The following is a 17,263-nucleotide window of genomic DNA, read 5'->3' on the forward strand; positions in this document are numbered from 1 at the left end:
CTGAAGATCCCTTTGGATTTTCCAAGTATACAATCATATCATCTGTGAAGAAAGTTTTACCTCTTTTCCAATTTTTATATCTTTTACTTTTCACTGAATTGGTTAGGACCTCCATGACAATGTTGAAAAAACTGTGCTAATGGTCTTCCTTGTCTTGTTCCTGAACTCAGAGAAAAAAGCATTCAATATTTCAGCATTATGATAGCTATAGTTTTGTACATACTCACCTAGTTTGCTAAGAATTTTTTATCATGAAGAGTGCTAAAATTTATCAAATATATATATATCTCATATATTGAGATAATCATATAATCCCATCTTATTCTGTTAATATGATTTATATTGAGTATTCAGCTTCCCTTGGATTCCAAGAATAAACCCCACCAAATTAGGACATTATCTTTCTTATTGTAAGATTCAATTTACTAATAATTTGCTCATGATTTCTGTGGCTATATTTATGAGAGATATTGGCTGGTAATTTCCTTTCCTTGCTATCTGTCAGATTTGCATATTAGGGTTGTGCTGACTTCAAAAAAAAAAAGTTGGGTAGTGTTCTGTCTTTTTCTGTTTTCTGTGAGAGACTGTGTAAAATTGGCCTAATTTCTTTAAATGTTTAGGTCAGCAGTGAAACCAAATGGGCATGGAATTTTCTTTTTCAGAAGTATTTCAAGTACAAATTAATTTTAACATATGTAAGACTATTCAGATTTTCTATTCCGTCAGTTTTGCCAAAATGAGTTTCTCATCTAAACTATAAAATTTATTAGCATTATTTACAAAATCTTATTGTCCTTTAAAATACATATGTATAGCTTTTCTCTGAACCACTTGAGAATAGACTGTATACATCATGCTCACTTACCAGTATATTATTTCCTAAGAATATTCTCTTATATATAGCACAGTATAAGTTATCAGATTCAGGGAATTTAACACTGATATAAATCTTTAATGTGAAGAATATACTACAATTTTAATAATTGTCCTTTTTTTTTAAGATTTTATTTCTTTGACAGAGGGAGACACAGCGAGAGAGGGAACACAAGCAGGGGGAGTGGGAGAGGGAGAAGCAGGCTTCCCGCTGAGCAGGGAGCCCGATGCAGGGCTCAGTCCCAGGACCCTGGGATCATGACCCGAGCCGAAGGCAGACACTTAACCACTGAGCCACCCAGGCACCCCTAATAATTGTATTAATCACGTCCTTTATAGCATTTTCTTCTGCTCTCATACAGAATTCAAGCCAGGATTATATTATTGTTTTTATCTGTTCCACTTCTTTAGTCTCCATTACTAGTCATGTCTCCTGTATCTTTTTTGATATTGGTAATTTGTTTTCTATTTTGTACATTATTAGTATTTCTAGAGGGTTTTTCATTTTATTAATCTTTTCAACTACTTTATTTTAAAAAATTATACATTTGCTTTTTGATTTCTGTTCTTATCTTTATTATGTCTTATATCTTTCCTTCTACTTTTTGGGGGGTTATAATTTGCTTATTCTTCTATTGTCCTGAAATAGAAGTTTAATGTTCAGACTCCCCCCATATATATTTAAAGCTATACATATCCCTCTAAGCATTGCTTTTTGCTGCAATTACACAAACTTGACACGTATTTCATTATTATTCAGGTCAACATATTTTATAATTTTTACTGCTATTTCCTCGTTAGCCAATAAGATATATAAAAATACACCGCTTATTTCTAAATATTTGAGAATTTTCCAGTTATCTGCTACTGGTTTCTAGTTTATCATTACTGAAATCAGAGAATCCGAGACCTCGTTTCTTTCAAATTTACTGAGATATGCTTTATGATATATCATATGGCATATTTTAGTAAATGTTCCATACATATTTGAAAAGTGTATACATCCTGTAGTTGTTGGGTAAAGTGTCCCGTGTGTGTCAATTAGGTCAAGTTTACTGTGATGTTTAAATCTTCTAGATCCTTGCTGATTTTTTTCTTCTGTTAGTTACTAAGAAAGGTGCATTAATTCATCTACATGGTTGTGGTTTTGTCTATTTTAACCTTTTGGTTTTTTCCTTCTTTTGTTTTAGATCTATAATATTAAATACCTAAAAAATTTAAGATTTGTTATATCTTCCTGTTGAATTCATCCTTTTAACATTAATCAATACCCTTCTTTAGTGATACTTCTTGCCTTACCTACTATTTCTTACATATATAGCAATCAGGCTTCTTTTGGTTAATATGTATATGATGTATTTTTCCCATTCTTGTACTTAACTCACCTGTGCCCTTAAATTTAAAGCATGTCCCTTGTAAATAGTAGAGTTAGGTCTTCTGAGCTTTGTCTTGACTGTTTACTCCTTTCTTATTTACTGTAATTACTGACAAAGTTAAGTTCTACCATCCTGTCATTTGCTTTGTTATCACATGTTCTTCATTCCTTTATTTCTCTTTTCTTGCCTTTCTTTGGAATAATCAATTATCTTTAATTATTCCATTTTCTCCTCTATTAGCTTTTTAGTAACACATTCTTTTTCTTTTGGCAGTTACTCTAGAGATAACAAATGTTATTTTTGACTGAGTTATCACTTTCTAGCTTTCTGTTCTACAGTTGTCCTATATTGCTTCCACATATTTGAAACCCTACAAGCCATAACTATTATTTTAAATAGTATTAACTTATATTTACACATATTTATCCTTATTATTGTTCATTTATTTCTGCAGTTCTGTTCTGGGATCATTTTCTTTCAACATGAACTTTAATATTTTCTAGCACCAGTCTAAATCAGTAAGTTTTCTCAGCTTTTGTGTCTTTATTTTGCCTTCACTTCTGAAGGACATGCTCACTGGATTTAGAATTCTAGGTTAGCATTCTTTCTTTTCTTTCAGCAGACTAAGAGGCTTTTCTGTTTTCTGGTATCTCTAGTTCCAGGTGATATATCAACCATCACTGTTCTCCTGAAGGTAATGACTTATTTCCTCTGGCAGCTTTTAAGATTTTCTTTTTCTTGATTTTTAGCAGTTAAGTCTATGATGGGTCTCAATATGGTCTTATTTGTATTTTTCCTACCTGGAATCCACTGAGCTTTAATCTGTTTTGGTATCTTTCTCAGTTTTGGAAAATCACTGGTCAACATTACCTCCAGCCCTATCTCCTTTCCTTCTGGGACTCCCATTATGTATGTTAAGCCTTTCGACTGTCTCCTGCTTTATTTCCCCTCCATATTTTTCTCAGCACTGCGTAATTTCTAAACAACTTTTTTTTTCCTAGCTTACTTCTCTTTGTTTCTAATGTGCCAGTAAGCCCAACTCTCAAATTCTCATTTTTAATGTATTGTTTTAGTTGTAAAGTTTTCAGGTCTCTGATAAAATTTTCCATCACTTATCTTGAACATATTAAATGAGTTACAGTCTGTGTTAATTTGAATATCTGAATTATCTATGGATTTGTTCCCTTTTTTCCTCTTGATTTTTGGTCAGTTAAGCCTACATTGTCCTGTAGCATTTTGCTGAATGAAATATCTGATTATGAATGAAAATTGTGTAAGTTCTAGATGACATCCTTCCTTTTAGCAGTTAGTAGGTAGAGTGACAGTGACTTACATTTTCTTGAGAGCTGTGGTCTACTTCAGTTTTGCTCTCAATCTTAGGGAGTGGCCATGATGGAGTACCAATGGAAAACTCAAGAGTGTAATACAGCCCCTCTAACTTAGCAGTCTTCAACTTTTGCCTCTCTGGCACTAGGGTGATGCTGGAATCTCTGCTCGGAATTTTAGCTTTCCAGGCACTGTTTTCTTCTGGGTTTCTTTGAATCTTCTCTTGCACATGAGTCCTTAAAAGTCAGTCAATGACTTTAGGGGGACCTGACTACAGATTTTGGGTTTAGAGTCTATGTGGTTCTCTCCTCTTTTGGATTTAAGTTTCAACTGTTTTAATGGCCTCAGATGTGTACCTCTCCTCTGGTCCAGTAAAACTGCCACTTTTTGTTTGGGATCTATTCCCCTATACCTCCAGAAAAAAAGCCAGAGTGATTGGTGAGCTTACTGGTGCTTCCCTTTTCTCAAAGATCAAAACCCTCAAACATTTCCTGTGTTGGTTGCTCAAGTAATTATAGAAAAGGACATAAAATATGATTATTGGCCACACATTAGATTCAGATGATTACATATAAAGAAATTTGAAGAATACCTTGCAAAGGCCTAGACACTATAGGCCCTAACCCCGTATTTTACCAGTCCTGAATGAATGAGTCACACAATTTTGGTGGGAGCATCAAAACCTCCTCCTCCTGATAGGTAATCTTTCTGCACAATCATGTCTACATCAGGAAAGGGGGAAAACATGAAGATCTGAGGATCAACTCTGGCCCAATGCCTGGTTTTGTGAATTGTTATTTTTTTTAAATGGGGGAAAAAAGACATAAAAATTATATAACATTTCAGTGTCCATATATAATGTTTTACTGGAACACAACTACTCTTTTTTTTTCTTCCTCCCACCCTCATTACGTATTATCTATGGGCACTTTCACCATACAGTGGCAGAGTACATTAGTTGCAAGGGAGACAGGGAGCACTCCCCCACTTCACACTGCTTCTTATGGTACTACAAATTGCAGAGATACAGTTATAACTCAACAGTGTCTTGAGTGTCATGCTTGTTGCTGTACTGCAACATTTTACTTTTACTACAGTACATACTCATCATGTCAAAGCAGAAAAACAGAATGCAAATGTTACACTTTTAAAGCACAGTGGAGTGTGGATTATTTTGTTACTGAATTAGATGGCTAGGCATTGTATTTATAACATTACAGCTATGCTTAAAATATATATATTATATATATTTTTTCACATTACCAGACTAAGCACTCATCACAACATTCCCATTTGACCAGAAAGCAAGTCAGAAAAATTTAAAAATTTTAAATGGAGTAGAATTTCTTCACAAAAATAAAAATGAGACTGCAACCAAAGTTAAGTTTCTAAGTGGCTCATGTTTTAGCAAGAGAGAAAAGCCATTTTACTAATGGTGAGTTAATGAAATCATGTTTGATTGGAAAAGCCAAAGAAATATGTCCCAAGACAATAAACTTGTTTAAGATTATTAACCTTTCTGTAAAAACAGTTCTTGAAGTGTTGAGGACAATGAAAGCAACATCAATAATCAGTCAAAAAAAAAAACAACAAATGATTTTGAGTGGTTTTCCTTGGCTCTTGGTGAGTTCACAGACATTACCAATACTCAGCTGTTGCTTATTTGGGAGCCAATACTTCATTAAGTGACTGGAGAGTTAGCCTCTATGAATTGTCTATGTGGAACTACAGGCAAAAATTCAGTCGGTAAAGTGTCGGCCTTCGGCTCAGGTCATGATCCCAGGGTCCTGGGATCGAGTCCTACATCAGGCTCCTTGCTCAGTGGAGAGCCTGCTTCTCCCTCTGTCTGCTACTCCCCTCCCCCCCGGCTTGTGCTCTCTCTTGCTAACAAATAAATAAAATCTTAAAAAAAAGTTAAAAAAATATTTTCAAGAAGCTTTTGAGAAAAACAAAACAAAAAGTGATGGTGGCAAAAATACACATGGAACACAACAAAAAACCCAGTTGGACAATTTTATAAAGCTTATGAAATTTTAAGGTGTTTATAGCCTATGAAGCAACTGCTCAGCAGAAAGACATTTTATTTTTTATTTGTTTTTTGGGGGTGGGGAGGGGCAGAGGGTGAAGGAGAGAGAATCTTAAGCAGGCTCCTAGTCCAGTGCAGGGCTGGGATCTCATGACCCTGAGATCATTACCTCAGCCAAAATCGACTTAATTTAATGAGCCATCCAATTTAATGAGCCACCCACGTGCCCCAACAGAATGATTTTTTTTTTTTTAAAGATTTTGTTTATTTATTTGACAGAGAGAGACACAGCGAGAGAGGGAACACAAGCAGGTGGAGTGGGAGAGGGAGAAGCAGGCTTCCTGCCGAGCGGAGAGCCCGACACGGGGTTCGATCCCAGGACCCCGGGATCATGACCTGAGCTGAAGGCAGATGCTTAACGACTGAGCCACCCAGGCGCCCCAACAGAAAGATATTTTAATCTATGATGTATTGTTGAACCCGTGGTATCACTAGTGAATGTCATTAGTGTTCATGAACTTAACCATTGTCAGTTCCATGGATATTTGTCAGAAATAAAAGCTGAGTATCTTGAATTGCCCTACCACACAGCAGTATGATGGCCTAGTCGTGATAGTTTTATTGTGATTTTTTTGAGCTCAGGGCAAATTTTCCGAATGACAATAATCACTATCACTACTACGGGGAGTTTTATAAATTAAGATTTTGCTGCAAACCTGATAGTGTTTCCTAATGATTCAATCTAAAATTGTAAGGCAAAAAATACTTAACACACGAAAGGTATACTATGGTAAGTCATTCTGATAACTAATGTTGCCTGAATCGCAAGCAAATGTCAAAGCTGCTTTATACACTCCCAGGGCTGTCAAAAGTTAAAACAAGATCTTCATTTCCTCACAGATTTGCATTGGATATATTTTCTAAGCTCAAACCACAGTTCCACAACATTCTTTAGATCTCAGTGCTAGTGCAAAATCAAAATCTACTTAACTGTGTAGTTGAGGAGCTTCCACCTAGCCCTCTACTGGAATTGGTTCGTGTGCAATGTGATGACATGCTAAAAGGGAAATATCAAGAAAGGAGTAATAGAATTCTATAAATGCTTTCCAAATGATGACTAAAATCATTAACTAAAATCATATGCTTGTGGATTGATACCAGTATTTGGCAGTACCGATCTGTGTTAAAAGATACCTTCCAAGATGAAATACAGAAGATCTCATTACAGATCAGCATTAACAGATGAACACTTGCAATCGAACCTCAATTAAACAAAATGTTATCTTCTCCCAAAAGAAATCCCCTCCTCCTATCATTAAACAAATTGTACTCACTTGTTATATTTCAAATTTCATATTCACGTAAAAACTTTTTCAATGCAGGTTTGTCTTTTAAGTTACAAATGGTATGTGAAATATAGGTTTTTATGTGTATTTTGTGTATACTAAATTTTGTTTCAATAACCATCTGCTATTTTCTCCAGCAAGTTCTTACTAATAACTGCCTTCTCTGAAGTAGAAAGGATGCCAAGAAAAAAGCAACCCCACTACTATCTATCATGTTTGCCCCATGAAATCTTAGTAATCTTCATGAACCTTTAATATTTTAATTCACACTCTATCGTGCCCCCCAATTCACTCAAGTTTACATATAAATAGCAAAGTTAACTTAAATCCAGACTTCCTAAGTTTCCTAATTTTTTTTCCTGTAGAATGAAATGGCAATTTCTCCATATTTAGCACGTAAGTCTCCCTTTAAGCCACAAAAAAAGGGAAAGGTAAAATTTTTACAAGTGGCTTAAATGTGGAATTTGGGTTTTAAGTGAATGAATTAGGCAGCTGTCATAATTTCAATTTATCTTAAGTCTGCTGATAGGAATAATTAATGTGGCCTTCAGGAGCTCTGTGCAATACCTCAAACCGTAATACTGTGTATATACATGAACATATTTTTCTGAGAAGGCCTATGGCTTTCATGAATTCTCCATGGGGCCTGTGAATAACTGTAAGTTAAAAAGGGATTCCAGATACACTGGTAAACAAATAATGAGAAAAGAGGAAAGAAGAAAAGTAACAGATACAGGTGAGAGCCAGATGTTTCAGGAACAGAGGAAGTGTGCCCTAGCTCTATGGGACCAAAGTGTGATCCCCTTTCCACTATGTTGACATCTGCACGGTACAAGAGCAATTGGGCAAAACTGCGAGCACCTGAGCACAAACCAAAGCAGTGGTTTGTGGCCGAACTGTACTGGTAGTCACTGATGGCGTTCGCTGCCGTGCACGTACAGAGAAACACAAAAAGTCCAGTTTCACTTAAGAATGCCCTCGAGTAGTAAAAACAATCAATTTTATTAAATCTCCACCACTGAGTATGTCTTTTTAATATTTTGTATAATGAAATGGAAAGTATCCATGAAGCATTTCTGCTGCATACCGAAGTGCAATGGCTGTCTTCAAGAAAAGCATTCATGTGACCGTTTTAAATAGTTTCAAGCCGATCTAGCCACACTTTTCACAGAACATCTTTTTTATTGTAAAGCACAACTGACAAACTATTTACACTTAGGTATTTAACAGGTACTCTTGAAAATGAACAAAGTGAGTCTGTCATTTCAAGGAAAACAAGTGACAGCATTTGTGCTAATGATAAAACCCAAGCTTTCAAGTGAAAATTAAAATTCTGGAAACCTTGTATTTAACACCATGAATTTGACAGGTTCTGATATCTTGTTGTAGAATTAACAAATATGATTTTTTAATATTGTGTAAGATGTGTCAACATTTGAACATCGGCATAACTTGGTTTAGCTGATGTTTTCCAAATGACCAGTGCATGTTACAGAGAATGTGTAAGATACATTTAAAGTGCAAGATCAATGGATTTTCATGTAAAGTAACAAAAAAAACTTCACTGATATTTCAGATTCCACATTACAACTAAGTTTAAGAAATTACTTGTTCATTTTTGGTATAACATTAAAGAATATCCACAATGATCTAAAAAGACTATTAAAATACTCCTTCATTTTCCAATTACGTATCTGTATGATTAACTTCTATAAAACCAGACGTTGGAGAGATTTACTTATCACTATTTTTGTTGTTTCAGAAACCATTATTTATGTTAACATGTAATGGGTTATCTTCAAATGAATTAAAAAGAGATATTTTAAAATTGTTTTATTTTTAATACAGTACTAATAACTCACATAAACAAAAACTCTTGTCCTCCATTCTTATTTTATTTATTTATTTATTAAAGATTTTATTTATTTACTGACAGAGAGACACAGCGAGAGAGGGAACACAAGCAGGGGGGAGTGGGAGAGGGAGAAGCAGGCTTCCTGCGGATCAGGGAGCCCAATATGGGGCTCGATCCCAGGACCCTGGGATGACCTGAGCTGAAAGCAGACACTTAACCGACTGAGCCACCCAGGCACCCCATTCTTTTTAGTAGTATAAAGTGGTCCCAGGACTCAAACAGTTTGGAACCCACTGCTCTAGTCCCTAGCCAAAAGAAGGCATACAACAAATCTCCTTAAATTACCTTTCACCGTGTTCTGCCTAGAAATATCTCTGTCCCTCAACACCAACACTAATATGCCAAACCAGACTACAAACTCTGGATGATGGAAATAGGAAAGAAATGTTTTACACATACATACACATATATGAGGAAAGTGGTTGTATGCAATTAACACAATGTAGAGGTCGCAATATATGTTAGATCCTCACAAGGAATGGCCTTCTCAAAAATTACTATGGGGAGTGCTCAGGGCTCAGCAGCATAAAAAGTCCTCTATTTTCTCAGTTCAGGTTTATACTAAACAGTAACAGCAGCTAACATTTTCTTTTATTATGTATCAAGAATTGTTCAAAGTGTTTTATCTGTTCAATCTCTACAGATACATTATGAAGTAGATACTTAGCATCATCCCCAATATGCAGAAGAAACTAGGCCAGGGCTGAAATTAAAATACATGCAGAACCTGTACCCTAAACCAGTATAAATACGGCCTCCCACTGTATCAATACTGATGTATCTTTTTTTTTTATTCTTATGTTAATCCCCATACATCATTCAATACTGATGTATCTTGAGCAAATACGTAACAGTAAACATCTGATTATCATTCAGGATTAGCTACTGCAGTTAAGGCTTATTTCATAAAATACATTCCTTACTGTCACTATATAATTTAGATCTTCCTCTCACTCAGAAGCCTGGTCATTTTCTCTGATTACTTTGGCTCAATTATTTGATAAATATTCAAATAACATAGTTGAAACCTACTAATACCTATGAAGTTTCCTTCTCAATTTACTAACTGAAATAAAAGTCATTATAACCGTGAAATATAACATTAAAGAAAGCTATATAATAGATGTCCTTAAACTTATTTTATTATGAAAATTAACTTTTGATTTTTCTCAATCTTGAAAATAGGAGGTAAAACTAGGGGAAAAGTTAAAGTGGTGTTAGACAAATACTCAAAGCAAGAAAATGCTTTGGTCAACCTCTGACTGACTAGAAGGGAACTTTGGGATATTCTGATGAACATTCTGGGGATGAAATTCCTTTACAGTGAGGGGCGCCTGGGTGGCTCAGTTGATTAAGTGTCTGCCTTCGGCTCAGGTCATGATTCCCAGGGTCCTGGGATCGAGCCCCGCATGGGGCTCTGCATTCAGCGGAGAGCCTGCTTCTGCCTGCTGCTTTGTCTACTTGTGCTCTCTCTCTGTCAAATAAATAAATAAAATCTTAAAAAAAAAAAAATTCCTTTACAGTGAAACAAACTGTGTCAAAACCTCTAAATTACACAGTGTTGGCACAAACCAGGATCCAAAGGCAATGTTGCCACTATTACATAAAGATCTTACTTGTCCTTGCACAGATGCAGGTAAATATGGGAAGGCAGAAAGAGCCCTGAGGCCAGGGATTTTCAGGAAACATATATATACCCTCATAAATCACTCTGCTACACATGTGAATAGAAGTAGAATAAAGGACAATTGCCACTGTCCTTTTACTAATTTTTCTACTGCATTACAAAAGTACCCACCTAGACCAGGGACTGAATTCCTCCATTATTGGGAAAAGACTGGCTACTGGTTATTTATACTTACTTAACTTCAGAATGAGTTTCTGCATTTTTAGTCTTCTACCTCTAACTGAAGAATAAAGACTATTTCCACTAAAGCATTTTTAATTTTATCTAACAGATGGAAAGTCTCTGTCGTATGGTGTATTTCAGAGAATTAGGTGTAAAAAAAAATTGCATTCCACCTACTAATAACCAAGACTTCAAAGGTAATCCAATTCAATCCTGGAGAAGTGTAGAGGTTGTACAAGAAAAGAGATGTGACTCTGATCACTTTCTCCTTCCTATATTCACTGATCCTCTATTTTCCCAGGAAAAATAAGCCTTGAAATGGCTATTTACAGCTGCTAGAAGGGCAGTGACTGCTGTGTGAGGGTATAAATTTGTATCCACTCAAAATTAAATCCTAGAAAATTCAACTGGGAATTCCCATCACCCACACCACACCGCTGCTAAACCTACTGCATTTACAGACCATTTCTTCTCTTTGCATCCCTATATCCCAAGTCTTCCAGGATAACCTTTGTTTCAGAAATACTTAATGATTTCAGTTATTATTTCTAGATATATCGACATATATACCAATATTATTTTACCTCTGGTAAAACTGAGAACACATGCCCCCGGAATGAACACCGTTAAATAGTAAACATGGAAAATAAGATAATAGAGGGACAACAGCCTACTAGATACAATTTGCAATCTTCCCCATTAATCCTAAATCTTAATATATAACCCTGTCTCTGGATTCAGATGTAAACAGATTTCTAAATCCCAATGAATTCTAATCTTGGATTTAAATATTTACCAAAAAAGCTCCAGCTCTGCATTCATATAACAAAACAGAAACACTTCTGAACTACTTCAAACTTTTTCTCTCCTTACTGGAATGAATTAACAGGAAAACAAACCTAATTTCTGAATCAGTTAAAAAATGTACCACCTTTATATATCCTCTACCTTCTCCTCCAGGAAGAGGCAAGAGAAGAGAGAAAGCATCCCTCAGATGATCTTCCCTACTCCCCAACCTGCTCTTTTCTAACAGACTGGCCTTGGATCTATACACAACACCTTCCCTGTGGAAGCTGAGGTTGCCAGGAGCAGCTAGACTAGCACTTCCTTTAAACCTGCCTAAACCTTTAAACCGCCTAAACTTTAGACTTCTGGGTCATAATTAAACAATTTAAATTGGGGGGGGGGAAGGCTTTGAACAGTCTGGCAGTTCCTCAAAAGGTAAACATATAGACTTACTGTATGACCCAACAATTCCATTCCTAGCTGTATACCCAGAGAAGTGCCCACACAAAAACTTGTACATGAATGTTTATAGCGGTGTTATTCACAATAGTCAAAAAGGGGAAACAACTCTAATATCCACCAAGTGATGAATAAATAAAAGGTGGTATATTCATACAGTGGAATATCATTCATCCACAAAAGGAATGAAATACTGAGACATGACACAATATGGATGAATTTTTAAAACATCAGAAGAAGCCAATCACAAGAGACCACATATTACATGTTTTCATTTATATGAAATGTCTAGAACAGGCAGAATCCATAGAGACACAGAAACAATAGTGGTTGCCTAGTGCTGGGAGAGGGCTGAAAGAAAAAAAGGAGTGTTGGCTAATGGCAACAGGATTGTTTGAGGGTGGTGGTGGTGAAAATGTTCTAAAATTGATTGTGGTGATGGCCGCACAACTGTGAATATACTAAAAACCATTTAATTATACACTTCAAATAGGTGAATTACACATATCTCAATAAAACTTTTATTTAAAGAGAGCTTTAATGTGGTTTTATTAATCTATTTCACTTTTCAAATCCATTCCTTTTTTAACCTTCAAAAGGACGTATAAGAAAGCTTCCTATTTGCTTAGTCTGTCTCAGCCTAACTGAATTTTTAGAGTACATGATCCACAAGAAAGGAAATGATCACAGTTCCACAAATTCAGACATAATACACACACAGTATATACACACATATAATATACATAATAAAATACACAATATATATAATAGGCATGTGTTAATTATCAACTGGTAAAGCTGAGTTTTTAAACACCTGGATCAAGTCTGGTTGGGAACAGAGCTAGTGGGAAGCAGTTTCTCATCCTATCCTCTTCCCAAACACATCAATCTTCATTCCATTTCACCTCCTCCCAAAATAAACACATTTATAATTTGAATAAAGTTTGCAAGGTGATTATGCTATACTCCCACTGCCATCCTAACTCCTTCTGGAACTAGTGATCAAAGTAAAAAGCTTTCACTGGGTTTTCCAGAACACCCATAGGAACTAGATTTAATTTATACAATCAGTCAAGAGCACTACTATAAGCCACAAGAATGTGGTAACAGGGTCACTACAGGGGATAGCATGGCAGGCATCTTTGGCTTTTAGTTCCAAGTAAAACTTAACCCAATATACTGGAGGAATATGCATTATTCACACAATAAATCAGTATAGTGTTTTGCATTAAATAACAAATTTTTTTAAATGTTCTAAAGGCACTTTGAAATTATCATCAACCACATGCCCACTCAAAAAAGAAAAAACACAAAGCAACTCATAAAATACAGTTACTAAAAGTGTTACAGCTGATTGGCAATTTGATATAATAAAAAAAAAAGTCAAGAGCATGTTTTGGAATTACAATTAACATTTTAAAATGAGATGAAGTCCTGCTGATGTTTTCCGCTAATGTGGAGACATTCTGACCAAATTTTAACTTTTATGTTCATTTAATACTTAAAAAAAAAATCTAACTGTAGCTATTCTGCTAGGCAGCTTTACAAAATACCATCATTTGAATCTGAGTTAAATTTAATGAGCAAGTAACATCACTGAAAACCAAGGCAGACAAAACAATTTTTATTTGAAGACTAAAAATAATTACTTTTTAGAAAATCCAAGTCTGTTCTGGATGTCTTTGAATAGGTCTAGATTTTGGAAGTGGAAAAGAAAAGGAGCCTGCAGACCCAAGGAGGTACTGTCAAACTAAATATACTTCTGGGATTAAGAAGCAAGTAATGAAACTCTACTGATGGGAGTGTGTTGAATATATGCACCAAGAGGAGGCTGGAAAAGCCCAGAAATCACTTTAGACTGGCAGCTCCTTTTGTTTTCTTTTTGGATTCCTGGTGACTAGCATAAAGCAGGTCAATAAATGCTTGCTAATCTAAAAGGGGAAAATGTCTAAACTAGGTTTCTCACCAAAAAAAAAAAAAAAAAAAAAAGGGTGGGAGGAGAAACATTATCCAAAGCCAGAACCAAACATTTAATCTGAATTCACAAAACTAATGGAATCACTCAGCCTATCTTTCTCCTTCTATATCTTCCTTCCAATAAACTTAACAAGCCACTAGTGAAGTTTCTGTCATTAAAAAAAAAGTATATCTAACTTAAAAAATTCAAGATCAAACATTTAAAAACACATAAATCTACTGTTTTATGCCTATAAAGTATTCATATATATTAACTGTATGAAAAATAGAAGAGAAGAAGTTGAGATACAAACATCAGGTTTTTAAAATACTTAAATTTACAAACCAAGTCTGGATTTCCCCCAAAAGTTAATGAGACATTAAAATTTTTAAGTAGTTTTATTTCCCTCTTGAAACAATGCACAATTACAAAACACAATATTTTTTCAAAGTAAATATCTCATAGACCCAGCAAGATGTTCACATCTGTTAAAGTCTACCAAGTCTTAAGCAGTGAACACTGACTACAGGCACCAGGGGGCCTCGCAGGAATAACTTGATATTAGTAAAGGAAAAGGTAAGTAAGTTTCTGGTAAAACTTTGCTTCTTATTCAGTCTTAAGACTGCTGGGAGGCTTTCACATCTGGAGCAAATAAACTGTAGTTTGTTACACAACGGGGACACACAGAACTGATGAGATACCGACACATCGACTGAAAAAAGGAACTAGCCCGCCACCCCCCCAATACAATCTTCTTTGATTATTTCCCAAATGTAAGTATATACTGCGCTTCATTGTTGTAAAGAGTTACCTTCAGGTAATCTGAAAGCAAATAGTAAGTTAGTGCATATGCACTCCGACGTTTCCAACAGAGAAGACTAAATTTTCTTAAAGGCTTATTTTCTTTTCTACACATTCACAAAGCAGTTAGTGGTGACGCAAATTTTAGGGTAAAGGGATTCACTGGCCGAAGACTACGATTAACTCTGAATATTATCCTGGCCTCTCTCTCTCTCTTCTCTTTCCCTCAATCCCCCAACCCAACCTAAAACTGTTCAATAAAAACAGAAGGACCCGGAAACTTCAAAAGCCGCAAAGACTTGTAAATGCCTTTTAAACACAAGAGAGGCTTCACAACAGACCTTTTTCTAAGTTTGTGCAGAAATTAAATCCTGCTCAAACCTGTTAAACTCTAACCCGAAAGCTAATCCCGTCAGCAAACGCGTCTACATATTTCTTTCTTGAGTGCATCTTCAGCTCGATCAAAGACCTCTGTTTTACTCTTTTTTTACCCAAATTTATTTCCAATAAATTGGAGGTTCTTAACTCCCGCTAATGTTAACCTCTCCTTAAACAGAGTTCGTCCCATAGCATCATGTAAAAATGCAGAAGAGATCCAACAACTGTCTCAACGGGAAGGTTTTTATAAAATTCACTCCCGGAACAAGAATCGGAGACAGCCAAGGGCAATGCACAAAGAGAACAGAGAAGAAATACACGTTCCACGGACATACAACGCACAGAAGCTCGCATCCTCGCACCCTCCTTGGGAAGGGTCACCCAGCACCCTTGGGCTCCTCGCAGCCCCCGGCCGGCGCGACGCCGTGACGGTCCCCGAGGGTCCACGGAGACCCTGCCCGCCGAGGACGGCCCCTCTCGCATTGCCTCCCACCGACCGTGTTCCCGGAGGCCGCTCCCCCCGGCCAAGCAGCCTCTTCGCTCCCTCCTCCGCGGCCGCCGCGGGGCCGGAACGGGGGTCCCCTCGGGTTTCGGCGGCGGAGGGGGAAGAAGGGCTGAAGGGGGCGCCCCCTCCCCGCGGCCGGCCGGGCCCCGCACTCACCCTCCAGCAGTCGGGTGATGAGACTGTCCACGTTCAGCTCCCCGTCCGCCATCTTGTCGGCACCAGACGCTCCTTCCCGGCAGCGGGAACAAGGGCTTCACGGCGGCGGAGGCTGCGGCGACCGCTCGGCGTTCCCTCACCTACAAGTCACGCGGCGTTTCGACCCCGGTTCCAACTCCCCCTTTTCCCCGGGCCCTCCCCCCACCCCCTCCCCACCAAGTAGTGGAACGCGCGTACACTCGGAGGCACACACGATAAATAAATAAATAAACAAGTGGGGCCCCCACGAACCGGGCCGCGTCAGACCCAGCCGCCACCTCCTCCTCCTCGGCACCGCCCAACTCCGCAAAGCTCACCAGCGCCGCCGACGGCCCCACCCGCAGCGCCACTCACTGCACACCGCCCTTCCCCGCCACCGCGCCACGCAGCCCTCCGCGCAGGCGCACGGCGCTCGCCTCCGCGGCCCACCCCCCCGCCACGGCCCTGGCCTTCCGCGCAATCGCACTGGGCTCGGTTCTCCCGCCGCTGCCGCCGTCGCTGCCTTCGCGCAGGTGCGTCGCCCTCCCTCGCCACTTCCACTGCGCCGAATCGCCGCGGCGGCGCAGGCGCCCCGAGGCTGGCGGGGTTCGCTGGGCTGGGGAAGTTCCCATTACGCGGAGCGCGCGTGGGCAGCGCTGACCTTCCAGCTGCCCAGCTGCCGGGGTCGGGGCTCTCTGCCGGCAGCGTTGTTGGGCACTTCCCGCCTCGTTTTTCTTTTCTTGGCTTCCTTCCCTAGTTTTGCAAGCAATTCTTCATGTTTCCGTTAACCGGGAAACGTGGACTACATTACCCATGTTGGAAACCCAAGTTTACGTGTTTGGGAAGCCAGAAGGGGTTACTATGCTGGAAAAGTTTGACATTGCAAATAAGGGTTTTATACCCTATTGTTCCACAAGGCTAGTTGCCCAAGTGTCTGGATGAAATACGTTAAAGTGGGCTCTGGAACGGTCAGCAATAATATTTTACGTGGGTACTGCTCTCTACCTTCTGTATCCTGCTTCCACACATCTTACAACTCCGTCCACTCTGTGCATACTATTTTCCCCCAGTGCTTTTTTGTTCAAAGCTCCATTATATTGCTTAATCATCCTGCCTTGTAATTGTTTATGCATTTATCTCCTACACTGGACTGTAAGCTTCTACAAGGTAGACCCACCAATTATCTGGCACACGGAAGAGGAGGACAAAGAAACATGGAAGTTCAGTAAGGTTGGTTGCCCAGCTGTTCTTTCCACCACATAGTTCTGCCTCTAGAAAGGCAGGAGGAAGAGTAGCCACGCGAACGACCTAGGGAAGTCAGAGTTTTTGGCCTGTTCTAAGAAAGCGGTCAGATCAAAGGTCTTTACTCATTCCTCAGGTGTTTGTCCAGAAACTCCGACAAGGTGCGTTCCCAAGCTCAAGGCAGTGCTTTTCCCACTCACACATCACGAATACTAGGTAACATTGAGATTCTTGTATATGCTCTGACACT

At 38.2% G+C, this 17,263-nt stretch overlaps 1 protein-coding gene across 2 annotated transcripts in view; it reads right to left on the reverse strand.

Moving 5' to 3' along the window:
- The window catches only part of PPP1CB (protein phosphatase 1 catalytic subunit beta), a 41,132-nt gene extending 24,899 nt beyond the window's left edge, over window positions 1–16,233 (reverse strand). Inside the window, exons 1-2 of one of the 2 annotated variants that reach the window (XM_031037182.2) lie at window positions 16,110–16,233; window positions 15,754–15,893 (exon numbers count right to left, since the gene is read on the reverse strand). In XM_031037182.2, coding sequence (XP_030893042.1) covers window positions 15,754–15,805 — 52 coding nt within the window. In that variant the 5' untranslated portion in view covers window positions 15,806–15,893; window positions 16,110–16,233. Of the gene's footprint in view, window positions 1–15,753; window positions 15,894–16,044 lie in introns of both variants that reach the window. The other variant, XM_031037184.2, reaches the window with a different exon arrangement.
- Between the last annotated feature and the right edge of the window lie 1,030 nt (window positions 16,234–17,263).

Source organism: Leptonychotes weddellii, chromosome 10 (assembly GCF_054177405.1).
Source record: "Leptonychotes weddellii isolate Sample4059 chromosome 10, ASM5417740v2, whole genome shotgun sequence".
Classification (NCBI taxonomy): Eukaryota; Metazoa; Chordata; class Mammalia; order Carnivora; family Phocidae; genus Leptonychotes; species Leptonychotes weddellii.